The sequence below is a fragment of the Cebidichthys violaceus genome, unplaced genomic scaffold (assembly GCF_023349555.1).
Source record: "Cebidichthys violaceus isolate CVI_PGR_0920_01 unplaced genomic scaffold, fCebVio1.0.p SCAF_7, whole genome shotgun sequence".
In the NCBI taxonomy this organism is placed as follows: domain Eukaryota; kingdom Metazoa; phylum Chordata; class Actinopteri; order Perciformes; family Stichaeidae; genus Cebidichthys; species Cebidichthys violaceus.
Window position 1 is genome coordinate 9895999 of NW_027176927.1, and position 24592 is coordinate 9920590.

The 24592-nt window shown below is 41.2% G+C and overlaps 1 protein-coding gene across 1 annotated transcript in view; it reads left to right on the forward strand.

The window, feature by feature from the left end:
• The window catches only part of tsnare1 (T-SNARE Domain Containing 1), a 161267-nt gene that overhangs the window by 20666 nt on the left and 116009 nt on the right, over nucleotides 1-24592 (forward strand). Inside the window, exon 2 of the mRNA XM_068735802.1 lies at nucleotides 17618-17740. Within this exon, the coding sequence (XP_068591903.1) occupies nucleotides 17656-17740 (85 nt within the window). The 5' untranslated portion in view covers nucleotides 17618-17655. The remainder of the gene's footprint in view (nucleotides 1-17617; nucleotides 17741-24592) is intronic.

A 24592-nucleotide genomic window follows, 5' to 3' on the forward strand; every position in this document is an offset into this window, starting at 1 on the left:
TAGAGAGCTTTGCCTTGCGGCTCAGTTCTCTTTTTGTCACAACGGTGCGGTAGAGCAACTGCAATACCACCCCAGCTGCTCCGATTCTCCGGCCAATCTCACGTTCCATTGTTCCCTCACTCGCGAACAAGACCCCGAGGTACTTGAACTCCTTCACTTGGGGTAAGGACTCATTCCCTACCCGGAGTGGGCAATCCACCGGTTTCCTGCTGAGAACCATGGCCTCAGATTTAGAGGTGCTGATCCTCATCCCAACCGCTTCACACTCGGCTGCGAACCGATCCAGTGAGTGCTGGAGGTCACAGCCCGATGAAGACATCACTTCTCAAATGTATTTAATGAAAAGATCTGAGCTGAAAATGTTCTCTGCAGTCGTAGTAGTAGGGAACTCTCTTGTTCCTGTCAGTCCCCGTCCCACATGTTTCACATAAACGAGTAAAACTGCTTTGTTTGTGATGTCTGTAGATTCGTCCATTTGTAATGCAAAATGTCCGCTTGCCTTAATTCGAGCTGTGGTCTGTTGTTTGATGTCATCCAACATGTCTTCAATTCTCCTACTTATAGTGTCATTTATCCACTGCGGATTGATCCAACAAATGCTGCTTCAGTTTTGAAGGCTTCATGCTTTCTTGTGCCAGAACCTTGCTGCACAAAACACACTGAGGTTTTTGCCCTCTTTTGTCCTCAATGTAAGAAAATCCATACCTCATGTAGTCGGTGTAGTACTTGCATTTCACTCAATTAGCATGAAAACAAACTTTGTGGGTGTTCTTCTATACTGTGAAATGGCGGGTGTGTATTAGCATTACAATGCATTAACGCCAAATACTGTTAAGGAGTGTGAATAACTCAGCTGCATAAAAAAATCCTCTTCAAAATAAAAGCACCGGATTATTATTTATTTTTTTCAGGCAAAGGCCCACTGAAAACGGGACCCACCAGTTGAGAAACACTGCCTTATAGCACACTCTTCTGACCAAACTACACCTTAGCTGAGTTTATTTGCTCCAAACCAGTTGATGGAAATTAGCCTAATTCTCCTTTTTTTTTTTCCATTTTCCAATTGTAATGGCTGAAACCTGAACCCAGGTGCACCACTCAATAACAGACATGTTAAGAGGTTAAGCTCAAAGTTCATGTTTATTTGTATCAAAAAGCAGACAGGAGTAAAAACCAGGTTATCTTTCAGAAAAGGCGAACCAAAACAGCGTGAGGCATGGACTCATATATCCGTGGATCAGGGCATGGCTAGAAACCAACGATGGATGCAAAGTAGGGCAGGGATTGAGTGGAGATGGGCCAGTGTATCTATCACTAGGCTGATTAAGGAAATGGGAAGCAGGTGAGTGGGTGGAAGTGGGTGGGGAAGGTCTGGCGATGGAAACAAGTGGGAAAGTGGTACTGCAGGGCAGGAGGGAGTGGCTGGCTCTGCAACGACAGGGAGAGTTAGTGTATGGCAGAGTAAACAGAGCAGACTACAGAATGAACGTTAGGAGCTGGCAGGTGTTGTGACACCTGCCAGCATATTTCACTGTTTTAAACAGTCACTGTTTTAGCTTTTGGCCTTAACTGTTCGATGAGAAGGTCCCTGCGTGGGTTACACTGCCAGACCAAAGCTACCAGAGACAATACTGAATCCTCCAAGCAGACAGAGCTTCAGTCTGCAGAGCACATGCGATAGCTCAGCCTGGATGGCAGGTGCCACGGGATGGCAGAGTTTAGTTATGGAACAGAATGGGGTGATTTATCTCAATAATGACTCCTTTTTTGTGTGACAAGGCAATTTCACTGCCCAGAGGTGTTTTTTTTTCTTTTCTCTCTCTCTCTTCTCTGCGGGGCTGAAGGTTGTTTTCAAAGGGAAGCAGTGCTGATAGAATGGCCCGAGATCAGACCGGGGGACGGGGGAGGAGGCTTTCGTAAACACACACGAGCAATCCTTAAGTTTGGCTGTGTCAGCTGAAGAGGTGGCAATAAAAGAGAGGATGAAGCTGAGCCACCGGAGAGATAGACATTGGTTTTGAGTTCATCTTTCTTTGCTTTCCTGAAGAGGTTGCCGCCGAGGGTTGAGCCTCAAAACACGCTGGCTTTTGATTCTCCCCCTTCCCTTTGATCCCGTCACACAAATCTGCCATGTGGCTGTGTGTCTGTATCTCAGAGCATGCACATCAAAAAGCTTTCAATCAAACCGGCAGTAACTTGGTCGCCTTTGTGGTATCGGCAAAACATCCTTTCACTTTAAACTCAAATTACAAGCAGGCATGTGGCTTGTATATAACATGGTTTTAGAATCAATGTCACAGAGAGCTGCACTCATGCTGTTTCAGGCAGACCCATTCAGAATCTGCCACATCTGTAAAATGCTGCTGTTACTTGTATGCACATAGCTCATGCTACTTTTGGAGTACAGTTAAAAACATGTTTGATAGTAGACTGAAAAATGAGCGATCAAAGGTTCGTTGAATAACAGCAGTAGACGTGAGAAAACATGAAGAACAAAATGCGAAGCTGAATGATTGTTAAAATAAGGAATTGTAGGGATTATTTTCATGGTGAATTTACCAGAGGCAACCAACAATTACAAATAGGTGCTAGACATTACACTTGTTGAGATTTCATCCACTTATTTTATGTACAAATTGAAAATGCACATGAAAAGGAGTGGAAATGCTGAAAATCAACAAAAAATCCCAGAGAGATCTCTTCAACTTTTTATCGCTTGTCTCTACTGAAGAGACAGAAAATTGAATGAAAACATCAGTTTGGTGTGGAGCGATGTGGAGACTGTCAACTTCCTCACATTAATCCATGAAACAAACATATATGCCGTCATTCCCAACATTTTCTACATTGTTTTTCACCATTTGAAGTTTGATTGGCAATCATTCAATTATGTCGTCTTGTTTCACCAGTTTCTTCTTCTGTGATTTAAATAGCATCTGACAAACCAACTGCTAATAATCACATTTCCCTCTTCTGATTTGCTCTAAATTCCCTATAAATGTGAGCTACATTTGAGTGGAAACCTGACTGTTTGAGAATGTATTCAATCTTTGCCTACAGTGAAGAAAAATGTAATATCCAGATTTTTAAGGGGACAGATTTAGTAATTTGCTTGCTGTACAACAAAGGATCGTAATGGGGAGTTATTGTTTACAAAATCTATGAACGTACAGTATTAGGGTCAATCAGAAATAAACCAGTGTGTTTGCTTTTATTGATACATTCAATCAAAATCTTGAAACCAATTTCGACCAAAGCATCATTTGTAAAATGTTTGTAATTTGAAGCAATGGCTTTCGTAATGGTTAATAAACCATTTACATACATTTCATAGATCAGTTGGAAGCAATACACAAGTTTTGGGTTTATGTGTTGGGAAAATCAATTTAGTTGGTGTTAATCCTCAACTTGGTAATAATTAGTTGTAAATGTTGGTAACTCATAAATAAATGCTCCTAGGTTTCTTACTTTTTAATAAGCCACAAAGTCTGCAGTTCTGTTTGTAACTCAACACAGACCCAGTACATGTTTCACTTTCCAGTAAGCCATCATGTCCACATGTATACCCTTAATGTGAGTTAGGTCCTTAATGAAGGGTTGTAAATGTTTACATGGTGTCAATGAATGGATTTTGGTCCACATTCTCTGCAGCATTGGTCAAGTAGGTAAGTGGCCTACTGGTCTATCTGATAACCATAAACCATTTATAAACCCAATAGTTTTAACTTAATGTGTCCTTTATAAATATGTCCCTAAGTTTCTGAATTATATTTGCTGTCTGACTGTATATTTTGTGTTTCATTACAGCTGATTTCTCACTACAAATGTGTTTGTGCTATCAGACAACTGCATGAATATAAAAACAAGTAATTATGGGTCTTTAAGTGCAGCCCTGTCAGTTCTCCAGGTTTATTCAGCTTGTTTGAAGAGTTGTGGCAGTGATGATTTCGACTGATTGGCAGTTTCTGCTATATTGACTTAATATGATAACTTCTTGGCTGTGTCTGTTTCTCCACACTGCTATTACAGAGTGCTCCGACTGGCCCCGGGGCTACAGATTCGCATTAGGGTTAAATGAGAACATTGCAGTACATACATGGAATAATTCCAACAGACATTCGTCTGGCTTGGCAAATGAATCATATCTAACACATTTATATATCCATTAACCTGATCACGTCAGTCAATTGAATTGCTTGTGTGTGTGTGTGTGATAATTAAGCAGGGATCTTCCATCCGAGTTGGGATGTCTTTGATATCAGAATGAGGAGATTGGTCAAAAGGAGCTGATTAGTGTCAGTCCTGTCTTAAAGAAACAAGGTTACAGTGTAAATGGTCATGCCTCACTGACTTCAGGTCAGTCTTTGGTTTTAAAATTTAATTTCTACGAGCAGTCAGTGCAGGCAAGCACTTGAGCTTTAGGTGTGTGCAGACATGCATTGATACACTGATATATGAGTGTGCCGTGTATTTTTATTAAATGTCACATATTGACCATCAGTGTCCAACCTCATTTAAAGGCAATGCATCCCAGAGTTCCACCTGCTATGGAAACATGTATGGTTTTTCACTCATTGGACCCAACTGGATTTTCTACCTTCCAAGAAGCTGTTAGTTTAACTTCATATCAATATGCTTTGTAATGCAGCTTGGCAATGAATACAGATGTGGAGTAAACATTGGATTGAGAATACCACTAAAACTTTGAATGAGAATTTGCAGCTGAGACCGAACTGTAACAAGTGTGTCAAAATTCCCAGCCTGTCACGCATTACCTTCAGTCTAAGCACATAGTAAGACAAAGCTACATGTAAATACTGTTGGAAAATAGCTGCAGCTTTGAGTGGACACAACCAATTCTGCCATCTACCAATTCTGCCATCTACCAATTCTGCCGTAAATAGCCCATTTAGAATATACGTCTTTTGTTCGTTCATGGCTGGGTTGCACCGCTCGGGATTGCCGGTTACGTGATTGGCCACTGCAGCATGACCTCAGGTTGCGATTCTAAAAAAGTCCATTCTGTTTGAACCTTTTGCCAAAGGCTGCTGCGTTGTTTTATTTTTTTTTGTCTGGCCTCCCCTCCAGGTTAACCATGTGAACTTGTCTTCGGTGTAAAAGTCTCGGGCCTTGGTTTTCGAACGAGGCTTAACTAATTCAAGCTAACCTGCTGCTAGCTGTTATAAGGCTAAACTAATCGAGTTGATTCTTACTCAGCTAATTTGACTGCAATTGGAGGATCATTTGTTAATCCTGGATGACTTTATCTTGAATAGCAACACAGTTTCAATTTTAAAAAAAAATGCAAAATGAGTAAAGAGTTGAAACCACCATCAGCATTCATATCATTGCCTCAGTGCTGAGCATGTCATTGCAGTTCCATGGGATAGGTGTGTCGGGAACAAGGTTATTATCGTTAACGAAAACTAACGAAAAAACAAAAACTAGGTGGGATTTTTTCTTTTTTTTGTTAACTGAAATAAAAATAAAAACGAGGCTTTATAAAAAAACGATAACTAACTGAAACTGTATTGTGTCTTTACAAAACTAACTAAAATAAAATAGAATTATAAAGAAAATGTCTTTCGTTTTTGTCAATGTATTCCATAGATGTCAATTTATTTTATACATAGCCTGAGTCTATCTTCCGCTGCACCACTTTTAGTACACGTCGGGGGTGCCGGCGGAGCCTCACCTGTCATCATGAAAAGTAAAAAACAAATAATGCTAAAATAAAATAAATATGAATATTTCTCTACTGATCTGTGCTATAAATGTAATTTCTGTATGATTCCAATCATTTCAAGCATTTTTATAATCAAAATTGCTGAATTAGCGCATGTCCTGTTCAAACAGAAAGGCGACACGTGAGGTGAAGCAGCAATGAGCTGTTCCTCACCTCAGATTGTGAATCCCTCACTAACTGGGTTGAGCGTGTGTCTTTTACTTTCTCATTGTTTGTCACCACTGTAATATTTGTAGATACTTTTATTATATGTCCTTTCTTTACATAGAATAGGTAATGTATTTCACGTCTGTGTAGAACATATTTAGTGTTGCTGATCTGACATTAAACCGCAGTGAAAAAGCACAGAGAGGCAAACACTACTCTGCCTCAATGAAGGGGGCGAGCGAGAGCCCACGGGTGGGGTTTATGCTTGTTCTGTCGTTGCTCTTCTTCTACACTTTTCTTCTTCTTCTCTTTTGCTTTCACCACAAACATGTAAGATTCTATATCTAAGCTTAAAATGTCTCAAAAAACAAGGAAATATGACCAAATCAACAGCAATTCAACGTCGGACAGGTAAAGTAACCTCTTATGTGTTTGTTGTTCTCTTTATACATCCGTGTTTGTTACGCAGATTATCGCGAAATCTCACGATGTTCGCGGGTGGCGCCCGCGAGCGCTCCGCTTCTGAAACGCTCCCGGTGGAATCAAATATGTACTTTACCTATGTGTGTGTAAATAATGCTGATATGAAAAACAACCAGTAGTCAATGTGCAAGCTGTGTGGCGCTACAGAACACGGCCATACATGCGTTATGTTGCTCTACATCAGGTGCAAACCGCATCGTGTAAAAGTCATGTAAATCGGATGCTGTTTGTCAGAAAACGCAGATTTACTTGGTCTGTTGCATTCTGCGGTAAAGACTAAAACTAATACTGAAACTAATAAAAACTAAACTCAAACTAAGCATTTTCAAAAAATAAAAACTAAACTAAACTAGCAAACCTGCTTTAAAAACTAATTACAACTAAACTGAAATTGAAAACAAAAAGTCAAAACGAAATAAAAATAAAAACTAGTGAAAAATGCAAAACTATAATAACCTTGGTTAGGAACCCTCCTAGCATTGTACTGGGGTTTTATATATTCATCAGCCAAGTCTCATTTTATGTGTTTCCTTGTTCTACATTGTGCTCCACAATTGTTTCTGCACTTGTCATCAATATTAAACAATTGTATGTTACCAGTGAATGTGGTAAGACTATGAGTGACGTGATGTTGGTGCGTAGTTGGTGAGGTTCTGCTAAATGAACGAGAGAGAGACTTTTCTTCTTTGTACACAATCAATACACCCTGACCACCTGCGTATGACTCATGTGCAGTGGATCAATGTAGTACTTATTAGAATTGAAAAGATATGTCCTTCATAACTTTACTGCATGTCCAGATTCTTTTTGTAAGGTTGGGTTGCATACAACATGATGAGTAATACCTATTGTGTAGAAGTCTATGAGAAAATTCCCCTATGGTCTCAATCGTTAGTTTCAAGCACAGCATGATGTTCATTTAGTAAATTCTGGTCCATTTAGAGTAAAATAGACCATAAAGCAGAGTATGCTTTAGGGCGGGGCTACCTTGTGATTGGCAGGTCGCTACCAGAGTGTTGTCCTCTATGGTAGTAGTGAGAGTTTTCCATATTAGAACTTTAACCTTTCAGTGCTTTCAGTCCCGGAAGTTAATTGTAACATTTTGGTCGCCTAAAAATGTCTTATTTAGCGTTCAGTTGTACTTAGCTCTGCTCTTTCTTGTCACTTCTGGTTTAAACACGAGTCTTCAAAATGGCAGTCCACAAACCAATGGGTGACTACATTCACTTCTAATATACAGCCTATTAATAGTCACTACGATACAATATCTACAATGTCCCACAGATATACTTAGATGGTGGAAGGCTTACATATACTCTTCAAATCTGTCATATTTATATTCATAACGGACCTTGTGGTTCGATTGTTTATTCAATGACAGTTTCCAATGTTGAGAACCTCTGAAGCTCTTGAATGTTTATAATTTACTTATTTTGATAATTGCAAGAGATGTGAAACAGAGCATATGTTTATTTTTACAGTTCAGAGGTCCACTGCAAAAACGGAGACTATAGAAAATAAATCTATATTCAATTTATCATTGCTATGGCGAGTGACAATTGTGTCATGGAATTAATGGATTTCACATCACCCCACTCTACTTTAAATTCTGACTTGAAGCACAATGACATTTTCTTGAAATTGGTAATCCATCACACTGAACATTTACACGCTTGCATTTATTATTGCAGCAGTTGTGTGTTTTAAAAAGACACTGTTTTGACAACTGTGTCAAAATGTGATGTTTTAGAGGAACTGGCTGCAGGGGGCAGTACTTTACAGACCTGGGCCCTTACTTTTATCATGATTTTTGGTATGTTTGGGTTAGCAGGATCCATAATTGTGTACTTATCAAAGAAAAAAAACACTTTGAAGGAAAACACTGTTCAGATTATATAAAATGTGGTAGAGGTCAGGTTGGTGAAGCACATACAAAGTAATTTATTCCTAAAATCTTTCACCTGAGAGAATAGCAAAATATGAACTCCTAATTGGATAAACCCGACACAACATGCCCCCATCCATTTTATGTGCAAGTTATTACAACATAACTTTTCAGACCTCTGTCGGAAAACCCCTGAAAACTAAAAAAAAATGTTCTCAAGACATTTCCTGTCTTGGAATATATTTGGAAACTGTTGCACCTGCAAGTAAATTTTCATAATGTAATAAAATGCATAGAAAGCAACGGCTGCCAGTAAGGATGCTAATAATCAAAATCATACAGTATGCTTTCGAGAATTGGCATCAATAATGTGAAGCATTATGCAATTAGGTAAGTACAGAAAACATGCAGTATACCTAAAGGTTGAGCACACAAATGAATATTATGCCTGGAAAATATTATGATAACATTATGGAACATAAATGCCCTGTGATTTTGATGATGCTCATTTAGATGTGGTCAATTATTGATATGCTCTGTTTACCTGTCATGAACTGCTGGGGTGGTGTCTTTACAGTTTCTTTATCATTTTTATTTGTCAGTTTATTGTTGCCATGTCAATCAGAGAGTTGAGGTTTTTTGTGTAGACCAAAGATCAATGACTTATTATGCAAAATATACATTTTCACCGCTTTACAACATAAACATGTGTCCGTGGTGGACTTAAAGACTAAGCGGCATTATATTCTGTCAGTGTTCTTTATTCCTTCAATCATGCGATTGTTTATCTCATGAGTGAGTGAGTGAGTGAGTGAGTGAGTGAGTGAGTGAGTGAGTGAGTGTCCAGCTAATCTCGCATTCTGCCTCAGCAAACAGCATCATATTGTAGGTGCCCAGTTATGGCTGCATGCTCAAGGACCTCTTGCAGTGACTCACACTTTCTCAAAACACCTTTTATTGCCTGTTTTATTCTGCCATCGACTGCCTGCTGACTCCTCACTCACTACACTTAACCAGCCCAGCTGGTGGGGGCTGCTGGTGATAACACAGCTGAGTAGATCTCTGAATCCGCTTGTGCAGTACTAACACTGCTGCACCTTGTTGCAACTCAGTGGCTGCTAAGCGAACAGACTGCTTGGTGAGTTCAAATTTAGCTTTTGCCAAGATTGTATGGCATGTCTTAGTGTGGTCACTGAGCCGATCGCCTGCATGCATCGCAGCTTGTTTTACAGTTTGAATGAAGTGGTCGACCACAGCAGTAGTCATTGTAGACACACCTGGTGGAGATCTGCACTCCACTGAGAGCACCTTTCTAGTGTTTTGTCTGTTTCCTTTTCCTGCCATGGTTCTGTTAGTGTTTCCTGTTTTATTTTGATACATTTACTGACATACTACTAATCTGTCACGTCTGGTGTCACTTCCTGCTTTTGTGTGTTTGCCCCACCCAGATTTGTTCCACCTGTGTGTAATCACTTTGCTCCCCTCCCCTCTGTATTCAGCATAGACTGTATGTAAGACGTGGATGTAGTCATTGTGACGCCACTCATTGGTTTGTGGACGGCGGTTTTAAAGCTTTGAGTTCTGTATTTTGGCATTCGCCATCTTGGATTTTGTCCATCTCCATCTTTTTTTTTTGGCAACCAGTGAAGGGAAGTGACCATATATGGACTGCTGAGGAGAAACACTGTGTATGGCTCTGGTAGCTACGCCCTTAAGCATACACTGGTCTATTTTACTCTAAATGGGACCCTAATCCACAAAATGAACATCATGCCGTATCGCCTCCTTATGTCCATGAGAAAGAATGCAGGTTTAGGCACTTCTGCATTGGCTTTACTTTTCAGAACCGGAGGTTGCCACCTGAAATTTAGTCTGTGATCGTCCTCAGTTTCATTGTCAGTTTGTCTTCTCTCCTAGTGTGAAGAAGGCCGGCCTGTTACCAGTTAGTCTGTTGGTTTGCTTTTGGATTTGCCTCTGTAGCCTACCTGCTTTTGGACTGCATCCTGTAAGTTTATTTTTCGTCATTAAATCATTGAACAGCACCTGCTGCCTCCTAATAAGTGTTTTCTGCCTTTGGGTCCAAACTTGCTATTCTAGAGTTTTGACACCTGGTGTGTCTCGAGACCCCCAACGTATGAGAGAAGACCATCCTCTCTCTTTTTCTCCTTCTCCATCTTTCAGAAAATGTCACAGCGTTATAGTCAGACATGCAGCTCCACTTGATGTCCTATGTGGTTTGCTGTGCCGTAGAATCACCTCTAAAAAAAATAAATGGTCAGGTGTTATGGCATCTAATTAATATCAAGCAAAGCACACTACATGATCTGTTGGTGGCTGCAAGAACCAACAGAAACGTCTTCATATACTCCCATCATCGGATGATGTGAAGCAGTGGATTAACTGTAATTTGGGCTGGAAAAGCTAAAGAACGGTAAGCGAAAAGTACATCCAGTGAGAATCAGTGGTTAAATTATTAAGCTAGGCTAACCACGTGGAATACAAACTCGACAGCTCTACAGTGATGAATGTTTTCGAGAGACAATCAGTTTATGGAGGTAGAGAGGAGGTAGCGAGGAAGTGAGAGAAAAAGAAAAATATCAGCCATAATCTAGTACAGCAAGTACAGCAACTGTTACTTTATCACACAGAAACCCGACTGGCGAACTCAGACTCAGCAGCCGTGGTGCTGGACCTTTAACTGATAATGTACAGTTCATCAACTGTACTCGCGGTGGCTGATCTAAACACAACACTAGTATAGCCGCATGGAACAGCCCTCTTACAATAGCATTGAAACAAACACAATTACCTTTTACACAGCACTGACGGAACTCAGCGGTCCGTAGAAATACACAATAAAACGGAAACATTACAGTTAAGCTTTAAACAAAACGGAAACAAAGTGACAAACACACTGTGACCTTTCTCTGCTCAGACAAAAGCTTCTTAGGCTACATCCACACTACTGTTTCAAGTATCCACACTACTTAAAACTAAAACGAGCTCCGTCCACATGGCGTTTCAGCATTGTTTTCTAAATGATCTCCGTCCAGACGAAAACGCCTGAAAACAAATATCACGTGACTCTTCACGTACACGGGGCTTGCGGGTTGTTGATGTAAACAGGAAGTAGATTGGTTGCTTATTTAAAAAAATACGACAGAGTAATAAAGTAGTCTTTAATAATGGAAAGTTGTGTTTGATACTTAAGGTTTTAGAAGTTTTATTTTTCAGACGTAATGTTAGTTACAGCGCTGCGACTTGCTCTATCTCTCTCACATCAAAAATGTACTTTAAAATGAACACTTAAACACATTAACACATTAAGGTTTACTAGATTATGAGTCCATAAATGTGGTCAACACACGTCTCTCACTCGTTTCCTCTCGGTTTTGTTGTTGTCTGTTCTCACTCGTAGCTCTGCTGGTGGCTGAAGTCTCTGTCCTACTGGAGAGCAATGACTGCTTTTGTTCCTTTACATTTTATCTGCGGACTTCACAATAGTTGTGCAGAACAAAATAAGCATTAATAAGGACAGGAAAGTCCTCCGTTTTGTGTCTGTCCTCTCTAAAGCCGCTAACGTGACTTCAGACGGCCGCTCCGTAGGTCTGATGCGTCGCTCGCTAATCGCTCCATCAACAGCTGCGTCCTCTGCAGACATGCAGACTTTAACTGAACAACAGCTGCTAGTAAAGACAACACGGTCCACAACACCTGTAATCAGTTGTTTGTGTTAAATTAACCTGGTAGTCGATCGGTAATCAATGCTGTTGTTTATGATGTCCGGTCACGTGATATGGGTGTGACGAATCAGGGAAGGACACGTCATGACTCAATCAAGTAGCAAACGTGGGTGTGGGTGTGATCATTTCCAAATGTATCCGTTTTTCAAACTTCTCCGTCCTCGGGAGCATTTTCAAACTCGTCCGTTTTCGGTGCTCGAAAACGCCGGCGCAGTGTGGACGCTCAGTGTAAAGGTAGCAAAACATATGAGTTTTCAAATGGAAATGGAGAAGTGTGGACGTAGCCTTACTTTGAGATTGCTTCTTAGCGGTTGCCTTGTATCAGGCCGTAGAACTTGATGCCCCCTTACGTATGAATCGAATCACGTGGGATGGCACAGAGCTGTTTATAGTCACAGTGACGTCATGGCGTATTATAGTATGCCTAGTGGTGCCTATAGCCCTCATCCAATGAGACCCCAGGCATGTGCTTTCAACCAAATCTCACACATTTTGACGTCTAATAGAAGTTTGGTGTGGTTTAACTCAAATCAGGCTGTTTAAATGCCAGGTAGGCCCCATTCCTTTGTTTCAAGCACATGGTGAAGTCCCAACATGGGTGAACATTAAAGGACTGAATAACTACAAAATGCTCCCTTCTTTCTAGAAATATTGAAGTCATCCTTCAAAAACATACAAATGAATCCAACCTTCACACACACACACACACACACACACACACACACACACACACACACACACACACACACACACACACACACACACACACACACAAACACACAGCCCTGCCACAGGTTGGCCCTTGCTTGTTTGTGATAAACGCCGCATTTGTGTCCAGAGCGCTGGCTTATTTCTGCTCAGTTGCCTGCTCTGGCTAAGCTAAGCCTTGTGTTGCTGATAATGGCAGCTGTGAAAAGAGTGGGGGACTGAATGAAAACCAGTGGGGGTGGGGAGTAGCTGTGGGTCCAGTCACTCTGCCCTGCCAGGCCTGTATTCACTGTCATTTTGTGTCCTGCAGTGTCGCCCAGGGGTGCACACTACTCTGCCTCACTTCTATTCTGTGTGCCAGTGTAAGGGCCTTTTTTTGTCTGTACAAGCGAGCACGGTCTCCATCCAACAGTTGCATTGCATGTGCTGTAAAATTGCTTTAACAGACATATATTTAGGGGAGGAGAGGAGTTAACAGGTGAACTGCTGGATTCTTATATTTCAGAGTTGAGATAAAGAGCTTTAACTCCTCTTGATCTATTATTGTCAGTATGGAGCCACTTTGGTTTGTATTGATATTATAGATATTATGAGTGTTATATATATATATATATATATATATATATATATATATATATATATATATATATATATATATATATATATATATATATATATATATATATGTAATGATTTTGTTATTTATGCAGCTTAAAATAGGAATGTTTTGAGCATTTCTGGAATGTCATGTGGAAAGTTATTCCAGGTCTGTGTCGCATGATAACAAAACGCTGCTTTACCGTGTTTTGAAGACTCGTCACGAATGTCCCGAGGGTTCTATGACGCAAAGTGTAACGAAAACTGGGAAACCACATTACACCTCAAGTACTTTGAGTGGTATTTAAAATACCACTCAATTACCACTCCGTTCTATTTAAAATGGTTAATTTCTCTTCTGTGGCAGCGAACACAACACAGCGACCTGCAGATAACTGCGTTACTGTGTATTCAGCCTGACTAACCTCAGATGTTGAGGGCTGATGAACAGTAACATGAATTCAACCGCTGTAAAGGCGAGAGGCTACCGCGATGTATCTGGCACTCCCCCAAACCCACCTGGAGAACCATCCATTACAAATATGGGGACGATGCTTCGACAGAGGGTTGGGATTCAGAGGACAGATTTCTGATGACATCACCAGGGACGATGCCACCGAGTGCATGAGTAATGGGACAGAAGCATACCTATTTTTTTTTTTTGAATCACCCCTAATGACCCCGACTTTCACTTTCACAACCAGGGGGATTTATAATTCTACACAGAAATGAAGGGCAAGGCTACGTGTGTGTGTGTGTGTGCGCGTGTGTGTGTGTGTGTGTGTGTGTGTGTGTGTGTGTGTGTGTGTGTGTGTGTGTGTGTGTGTGCGTGTGTGTGCGTGTGCGTGCATGTGCATCCATGGGTGTGCATCTTGTAAGCAGATAGAAGCGGTGCGTGTCCACACTTCAGAGGGGAAGTGAGGCACAGTCACTGGGCCTGAATTTAAGCAGAGTGAAGATTGTTTATGGACTGCCAAAAGTTATTAATCTCCCTTCTCCCTAAAAATTAATCGGATTAAACATTCTCGTGGCCCAGTGAATCTGTCTCCCTGTAATGGGCGGCCGCTGAATCTCTGGCCGCTCCTCTGTCCGCTCCTCTGTCCTCCTTCGTGCCCATAATGCCAGTCCTATAGGCCGGATTCACTGGCTCCAGCACAACAATTGGCTGCACGAAGGCTCTGGAGTGTAATCACATTCTCCCGCTTGTCTGAATGCTTGTCTTTCACGGTGGGGGAAGAGCATTGGCTGCTTGACCAGTATCATATTCTGACCTTTGATAGAGATGCTGAAGCACTGAGAGGGGTTTGTTGATTAGAGCTTCATCTGTGTGTCTGTGGCCGCGGGTGAAACACATGTTCACATGATGATTTGACCTTTCCAGCAGTATTCAGATGAGGATTCTGTATCCTCCTCTCCTCTCCTTGTGTAAGGGGGTTAGCATCCTAAAGAGGCGGACAACGAAATATTCACTGGTTACAATAGCTCCGACTGTACATGCTTGATGCCTCCAACGGTTTAATTTAATTTCTTCTGACAGAATCACACAAATATGTTTGATTGTGACATTATAACTAAACCTTAAAGGGTTAAGCCCCTGTAGCCACCGTTACACCACGTCTACAACATAGATTGTAAATAAAAAGTTGATGTAGTCACAGTGACGTCACCCATTGGATTACAGATTTGAAAACTCGATTTGTCACTGTTTTGGTGTTGCTATCTTAGTTTTTGGCCTTTGTCATCTTTTTTGACAGGAGTGTGGAGCTAAGTACAACCTAATACTGAATAAGTTATTTTAAGGCAACCAATATGTTACAATTAACGTTGATGAACTGAAAACACACTGTGAAAGGGTTCAAATTCGATGATCAATCACAAGGTAGCCCCGCCCTAAAGCATACCCTGCTTTATGGTCTATTTGACTCTAAATGGACCATCATTTACTAAATGAACATCATGCTGTATTGAAGAAGACTTGAAACTAGAGATTGAGACCATAAACTCATGTTTACAATGTTTACTGAGGTAATAAATCAAGAGAGAAGTAGAGTCATTTTCTCATAGACTTCTATACAACCAGAGGAGTCGCCCCCTGATGGACACTAGAGAGAATGCACATTTAAGGCACTTCAGCGTTAGCTTCATTTTTAGAACCATAGGTTGCCCCCTGATCAACACAGGATGCATAGCATGAGCAGCATGTTAGCAGAACACCTCCATCTGTTTCAAAGAGGATGGATTCAGGCACACGGTTTCTACTTATTTTGCTTTTATTTCAAAATAAGAGCACACCCAACATAACTTCATCCAGGATTAACAAATTCAATTCTTAAACTGCTTTCAGTACATTACATAGTGAAATAAATGTTGTGCGTTACACCATTGTGGAGCTTGGACAGCAAACAGCCATGACTTTGTTGAGCAGTAGCTGAGCCCCCTTCGTACTGAGGGAGTAGCAAGCCAACTGGCAGGATCACAGGTATTGATGAGGGGGGTGAGGAAAGACTGAAGTAGGTGAGAGGGGATAAGGTCTAGAGGGCAGGCTCTTGGGCGCTGAGAGGTCACCACAGGTGGCCGTCTGTCCGGTCCATTCTCCTGGACGCTATGTCTCAGGAACACCTCAACAGAATATTTTAAATTTTTGCACAAACACCAACTTGGTCTTACAGATGAACTGATTTGATTTTGAGGCTCATAGTTCAGTGTTTGTGACCTCACGTTCATCCCATTATTGTGATGTCTCGGGAACGACTTGAGCGGATTTCTTCAAATATGGAACAAACATCCACTTGGACTCAAGGTTGAACTGATTAGAATGCGGTGGTCAAGAGCACTGTGACCATATGCTTTTTATGAAAAGTTCACAGAAATGTCTAATTTTGGACATTTTGGACTGACACAGACTGCATGATGACTGGCAGTCAATTTTGTTTTGTATGTTTTTCTGTGACTGTGTACACAGACAGCTGTCCCTGATAGAACATAATTCCTATAATATTGGAGATTATATGTTAATATTGTTGGAGTGAGCAGAATCGTAGTGCAGCTGCAGAATGTAGTTTTAAAGAGAGTTTTTTAAATAGGCTGTGTAAAGTCTGAATGTGTTTTAACAGCATTTCATTGACTTCTGAAATAAAGCCACTGAATGCTGTTGAGCCAGGATCCATATTGATATCTGCAATAATGACTCTATTTGATCAAAAAAAAATTTAAATCGTCAAATATATTTGTCATCTTCAGTTAATGGCCCCTATGTTTTATTATTGTCAGATTAACTATGGACCAATATATTCAAAATGTAGGCTGTATACCAAAACAGTCAGATTCCACCAATGTATCATCCATTGAAAAGAAATAAGTCTGGTAAATGATGTATTTTGAATTTTGATGAAGTTTGTTCTGTCTGCTCTGAAACAGGACCCAGGGCCTTTAATGCTAATGTGCTAGCAAACGATGACATACCTGCACACCTAGCAAACACCGAGCAACATTAGGAGCAACATTTGAAATTGTGTATGTGTCCACTTCATAAGTTAAGTGTTCACTTATTTGTCTTTTAGCAGTTTTATGGTCTCCACCAACTCCTGAAGAAAAGAAAAACAACAAAAAATATTCCTCTTTAGCTGCTAAATGTTCTATTTGTTAACCAGCTAGCCACTTACTTTGTCTGTCTGCTCTTCAGTGGAAACTAACACTGAACTTTCAACCAGGAGGCTGGTTTTAGTTTTGGTGCCCCAAAGTTTTGTTGAGTTATTGTGAAGTTTCTTTCATGATGTGTTTACGTATATTACTTACTTTGAGTACTTGTTGTAAGCCCAACCATGATGTTTTTACTAAACCTAACCTTATTGTTTACGCGTCACAACCACGTAATGTGCTGTGTAGAGGATGTAGTCATTTCAAGTAATTCTGTGAGATCACGTTGATTTTGGGGCGTGCTTGTGAGTTTTTTTTCCCCGAATGAAAGTTATGGTTGGACACGCCCAAAAATACTCTGATGTAGTTCCCTTTAAAATACGTTTTTTGGGTTGCAGTAACTCACAAAGGTGGTAGCTGCAACGTCAAGCTTTAAAAAACAAAATTTAAGCCTCAGAATGTTGGTGATGTTGAAGATTTTACATACATATTGTTTTTGAATGCTGTGATTTGTAATATGTAGATCTGTGTGGTACGAGCCCTGGTAAAACCTCCATTAACAGTCCGTCTCTTGTAATGCCACATGTCAAGCAATTATGCCTAGACAGACATTGTGCAAAGTGGAAATGAAATGTGTTCTGTTGTTAAATTCAGATTTGTTTCCTTCCCTAGGAGCCTGCAGCTGACAACGCCACCAACCATCAGGCAGAATGTCGTATGGGTCCATTGATGGAGGCTCCTTTGGCAGTCGCAACCCATTTGGAGGTCCTACAAGGCAGGGCTACCAGCCAGTAGGTAGGGACAAATACTGATTGTCTTTATGCCCTTTACAATCTCCTATATGTAGCACGTATAGATTGTGCTAGTTTGACTACATGCATTAGAATGAAACACAAACATCACACTGGGAAAGTCCAAAGAGCTCTGAGAAGATCTGAGAAGATGCACAATGAAGACAAGTGAGACCTATCTCAACTTTCCAGCACTCTATACTAATGACGTGGATGGGTTTACCTTGGTGTGCGTTGAAAGCCTGGTCTCATACGGATGCTAAAGGGTGCTTCCGTGCTTTGGTGTCAGACGCAGAGGGGCAAGTGTCGGTATTTGGTGAATAGGTTGGTGCTCCTAAGTTTTAAACTATGACCCTCTAAGTTCTCCTCTAGCCTCAGTTTTGTTAAGGACGGCTTGTCAATGTACGTTTGCATAGTGTTCCTTTCAAAACGAACTTCCTTCTTCACAGGAAATTTTGCCACAAAACCACTTAGTGAGGTTCAGGAAAAGAGTGTGTTTGAGGTTCACTTGACTAACGATTCACATGACTAGCGAGTCTCGTCACTAACTACTCACATAAAAAATGTCAACGTTTACTTTTAGTTTGGCACAAGACATGAATAGTGGTCTCCTGGTAGAGAGTCTTGTATTTGTTTGACCCATCCACCACCCCTCCTTCCAGCCCTGCAAGGACTTTCTCGCTCTTTTTACTAGGATAGTTGCTCTGAGTGTGTAATGAGGATGTGGGTTTGTTTACATTGGCGTTAGTTTAAAGCCTGGTGCGCCCCATGAAGACTCTAAAACAGGGGTCTTCAACGTTTTTCAGGCCAAGGACCCCAAACTGATAGAGAGATGCAGCAGGGACCCCCTACTATATACAGTATATTGTATAAAATTGTGTTTAATATTAAACTGGGCCTAGTGCCATGTATAAACATACCTTGTTATTGTGCATTCAATACTAAGCTATTCAAATAATACACAGGTTCATATCTTCATGTTTTTATTTTATTTATTTATTTTAAACATGTGCACGGTACAGTGAGTAGGGTGGCCGTGCCGCTGCCATTTAGAAACACACCTTGCATGATAATCACGCATACAAGCTATTCAAATTGATGTTTTTATTTTAAACATAAATGTGGAAACGGAAATGAGTGATGTCCTATTAGTGCAACTTCCATGCATAAACATACCTATCTTGCATACAATACTGAACTATTATTATAATGGACAGATTCATGTTTGGGAAAAAAATTGTCTAATCAACCAAAAATTTTGCGGACCCCCTGTTGAAGACCTCTGCTCTAAAGGGTGCCTCGGTGTGTCGTTATCAGACGCCGAGGGCCACAGACCAAGCGTTGGTATTTGACGTGTTGGTTAGAACGGGTTGCATTACAAAACACCTTTCACATCGCGGCCTTGACCCATTGTCATACACATATAAAACTGACTGACATTTCCTAAACCATGAAAACATTATTCATGCTTTTGTTGCCGGGAGCATATTGTAGGGAAACAAATGAGACACTGAGAGTAAATCTTTTGTTGATACTTTTTTTGTATTATTTTGGTGAATTGTATCAATAAATTGTAATTATTTTTTGGAGGCATCTCACAATTCTGCAGCAACAGCATGAGCATTGAATCTATTTTCACTGTGTGGCAAGCAGATTTCACATTGATGAAGTCTGGTTAAGCTAGAGACCATAATTAAAGATGGAGGCAGAGTGTAGGTAAGAGAAATTAGAACATCAGTTAAGGAATAAAAGAGGAAAAAAACAAACATCTGTATTGATCATTTGCAGAAGCTTCAGGTCATCAAGGTGAGCGAGTGAATAACAGCAGCATTCAAGTATTTTTCATATCAGTCGCATGTCAACACTGTGTCTTTATGAAAGCTTGCATGATTTTCAGAAGTCACCCACTTACCTACGTAAAGGCAAGTAATCAGTCAGGTGTTCCAGTCATCACAACACATCTATTATTCATAAAGAAATAAACAAATCAAGCAATCAACACTGTACGTAAGTACAAATATACAAAACACACAGGCTGTGTGTATACAATTACTCCCAGCATGTGTATATGTGTGTGTGGTTGCTCTTGTGCAGAGGTCGCAGGTTTTCATGAGGGTTAAGCAATGTAAAAAGCATTGGATTTGATCCTCTCACTGCTTCCATTAGCCTAGTAATGGGGTATGAGTCAAGACAGAGCCCCTGAGGCAAAACCTGTTCCCAGCCAAACAGGAGGTGTGTGTGTGTGTGTGTGTGTGTGTGTGTTGAAGAGAGAAAAAGATTGACAGATGGGGAGAGATGCGGTGCACATGAAGTTTGAGATGAATAGATGGCAAGGACAATGAACACATGTTTCATGTTGTGGGCTAGACAAAGAGCCATTTGTACAACTCAATAATATCCATGTGCATCATTGAGAAGCTGAAGAATTCTGCTATATCCTTGGATTCAAAAAGCTGTGACGTCATTGGCTGAAATGACACCCGCGGACCACCTCACCTCAAAACGCACAAAGGAACTCACCAGATGCATTCAAAACCGTGTCTTCTGATCAAATAATAGAATATTTCATCCATTTTCGAGCCAATTATTCTAAGCGAATGAATGGGAACAAAATATTCCACAGTCCCCACATATAACAGGCCTCTACAAGATGCCTCCCTGAAATCCTCTGATGCGGTGTTCCCTTTGTTCCCCGGTCCACATTATTACACAGAGGGGATGGAGCCTTTGCAGTCAGATCTCCTAGACTATGGAATTACCTGATCAGGGCTGTTTCGTCTTTAAATCACTTATAAAAACGTTACAACCGTGCAAGATGCAGTCAGGAAACTTTACAGGTGTGTAGTTGAGGTGAAACTGAAGACCCAAGTTCAAATTGGGTCTTTGGTCCAAGAAAGGACACCAAAAGAAGGGGAGTAGGAAGTGAGGAAGCAGCCATTCACCCAGGTCATAAGAGGAGTAGAGACATTTTGAAACGGCTGTGTGTACATGAATGATTGTGCTCTGTGTAAAAGAAAGTGGTGGAGGCAGGGCCAATCTCTTCGTTATCTGCTGTCATTTCTAGGGATCAGACTTTGTGCAGAGACAGCTGATCTGTGAGAAGCCTACAGCTTTAGTGATAAGTGGCATTTACCATTAACTATTCATTAGTTTTAAGGGGTATGAAAAAAATGAAAACTGCAGCTCTGAACTTTGGTTGGAAGGCCGCTGGTTCTGAGCTAATTTAGTCTCACGTCTAACTGATGGGCCTTCGCACAGTCCGGTGAAGAGATGCTGTCAGACATGATGAAGAGATTCATTTCTCTCCTCTGGCAGTGAACTTCGTCAGCAGCGAACTTCTCTGGTCATTCACGGCGTTAACTATTCAGTCTAAACCACACAGCTACGTCTCTGTACTGATACAGGTAGCAAGGTACCAAATGTCAGTCAGTTGGTTGGTCCACCACTTTGTTCCAGACTAAAATATTGAAATATCTACGGAATGGGTTGTCATGAAATTGCTTGTTCCCCAGAGGATGAATCCAGCTGACTTTGGTGATCCCCTCACTTAACCTCTAGCGGCACCATGAGGCAGACGTCTTTTAGCCCGTTCTCATCCCATCAATACCGACGCTTTGTCACCCTCTGTCTGACACCGGCGCACTAGGCCTTCAAGTATACGATGTAAAGTCATCTGCGTCTGTATTAGATCATCAGGAAAAAGGCTCCAGCAGTGTGGTGATGTTGTATAAAGACAGTAAAACCCAGGGCAGGAGGGTCAAATACACACAGGACTTTCAACCAGGAGACATGTGTTAGAGACCGGTGTTTGTGTACCAAAGTGCTATTTTGATACGTAAGTGATGGTTGTGGCGTGTTTTTCGTACTTTCGTACGCTACGTTGTTTGCTTAGTTTACATACTTATTTAAAGCCCAATCTTAATTTTTTTTCTAAACCTAAGCAAGTGTGATTTAAAACGTTGACCACGTGTTCTGTGGCCGTGTGCTGGAATACCCAGTGTGTTAGAAAGTGACTCCAAGGGGCCTGACAAACCTTCAGTTTAACCCCCACAGAGCTGCCTGCATAGCTGTAATATTTCAAATGTGTTAGAATGGAGGGTTAAGTGTAGGATTTTGAAGATTTTTGACTACAACGATTTACCCAGATCGGAAAAAAAATGTGCCCTCTCTCACCCTTACTAACTACTCACCCATATTCAGTGTTAACTAACACGTTGATTAGTACTGTTTGTCACTGAGGTAATTGCAGAGAATATGCATGTCGCGGTGTGTTTCAGGAAATCACAACCTCAGCCAATTCATGAAGAAGCTTAAATTACAGAGCCGAGCATGTCGTGCAATCCTCTGCTGCTAGTGATGAGTTTTATGAATAAGGCCTCTTTTTTCTGTTCAATGTTCCCTATTTGACCAGTCAGCACCCAAATGAATAGGCTCTTATCTGTCTGCTTTGTACTGTGCATTCATAGCAGTGTATGTGTTCGTACTAATCACGGTTGACGGTCGAGGAGAGTCGCTGGCACAAGTCATTATGCTGCACTCCAGATGCACAGTGAAGGAGGAAGGGAGGATGTGTCGGAGACAAAATAAACATCACATATGCTTTTTTTGTCTCTGGACTCCAGCATAGTGTACTCATATGTGTGCCCCTAAATACTCCCCTTCACTCAGTCTGACAGTCTCACTTTCTCTCTCCCAGTCTTCTCTTTTGTGGGGACTCAGATGGGAGCCCTCAGTCACCAGAAAAGGGTCTTTGATCACAGTGACGCCTGGCTACATTATGAGGGATATGGGGGGTGGTGGTGGTGGTGGTGGTGGGTAGAGCAGGAGCCTGTCAGATTTGCCGTCTGTTGCTCAGGCTGATCTGAAGGGGAGCTCAGGGAATGATCAAAGCCCAGGTTAAGTCTCTAATAGAGCTGTCTTTTAGGCTAATCTCTCTCCTCCCTCTGCCGGCGAAAAAGACTCTGAACCCTCCACTCTGAGAGGCGGAGTGTTGCTTCCAGCAGAGCGAGAGTGTCTCATTCAGGATGACAGGACGACGCAGCTTTTAACATCAACACATTTTGATGCTGTTTTTAATAAATGCTGTATTGAAAATGAAAGAGTGCAAAAAGCTCACTGTTTTATGCTTGACAGTTTACATGCAGTTGTCTTATATGTAGTTTTTGTAGATATTCTAAAGAACTTAAGTGCATTTTTAAAGATACTCTCCCTTTGTTTTTGGCAGCCAATTGTTGAAATCTTAAATTTCCCTCTGAGCTTGTCAAGAAGATTTTACTTAAAACATTCATAATTACTCGTGCCTTGTCAATTATGTTGCTTTTAATTCTTTCATGGACAGAATAGAAGGTAATTAGAAAGCAAAGGTGTGTCTCTTTCAGCAGTTTCGCTATTTAACGCATTAAATGCTACTTTATAAAAATCTCCCAAACGCAGTAAACTTGCTCTCTGTTCTTTAAACAACCAGAGTCAGGGTCGACCAGGGATTACAGGTCAAACACACCCAGACATGGTCACCGTTTAGGCTCTCCACACATGGAGTGGAGAAAAAATACAGGCTTGGTAGTGAACGACAATATTTTTCTCTGTGACGTTTGCTGGAAGTGATGCAGTGCAGCCACGGTGTTCTATGTGGAGTGAGCGCTGTGCCAGACTGTGTTAAAAAAATAGCCTTTTAAATGCCGCATTGTTTGTCATCGACCGTCATCCGGTTACTTAGGAGGCAATTTGGCCTTGTGTGCTCTGATTAATTTGGCATGCAGTTAACACACCAGTCATAATTTAGTTTGAATGAAAACTCACATGTGCTCCTGGTGCTCTTCACTGTTTCGGAGGAAGGAAATAACAAGAAAAGGCCAACCATATTTAAGATGTTGTTTTTTAAAGTGCCGTGTGGTGGGTCTACTTAATTCAGTAGTACATATGGGGAAAAGAAAAAACTGAATCTGATCTGGTGTTTTGTTACCTAGTAAGGCTATGTTTTTTAAATAGGGAAATTTGTTTGGTTGTACTGCTCAGTAACCTGCAAAATAGTCTCAAAAGCAAATTAACATGATATTTGTGTCATATTCTTCCCCATGCCGCCGACATATATGAGGTGTATGGAGAGGAGGGATTGAGCTAGTGGCTGTAACTAACAAAACATCTTTTTATCATCCATTAATCTGTCAATTGTTTTCTTAGTTAGTCAATTCATCAACTGGTCTCTGACATTTTTCAAAATAGTGAAACGATGCAAGTCACAGGTTTGCAGAGCAGAGTTGTTGAAAGTCTTGTTTTATCTGAAGTCCAAAGAGTTCGATTCAGTGATGAAAAAGAGAAGCAGCCATCCTGCCATCTTAATAGATGGAACCTCAGAAGGTGTGTCATTATTTTTATTGAAAAAGAAACAATGCGTCCTCGTTTGTTTGGACCCTGCTGAATAGATACAAGGTGTTTTTTTACTTCCTTGTGTGCTCATGAAGACTGTCATTGCTCGACAACAGCAGCCCCTCCCTCCCTCACCTCCCATCGCGGGTCAAGGAGCCCAACCTGGTTCTCTTCAGCAGACAGCAGAGCGCCGGGTGCTGGACCTGACCCACGGATGTGTCCACATTGTTAGCTCCCCGTGATGAGCTCTCCGCAGACAAAGTCCTGCTTAATAAGCTTGAACGGAGCAAGATGGTGGACTGGGAATGACGGGGCTGTGATGAGCACTTGCTCCTCCAGCTCCATGCACTGCTGATGGGAGGTAAGTGGCCAAAGTGGGTCATGTGCGAGATGGCCACGCATGGATTAATGGACCGACTGAGACGCCATTGATCTCGACTCCAACCTTCTGTGACCCTGTATCCTCATATGAGTACTTTTATTGGCTTCA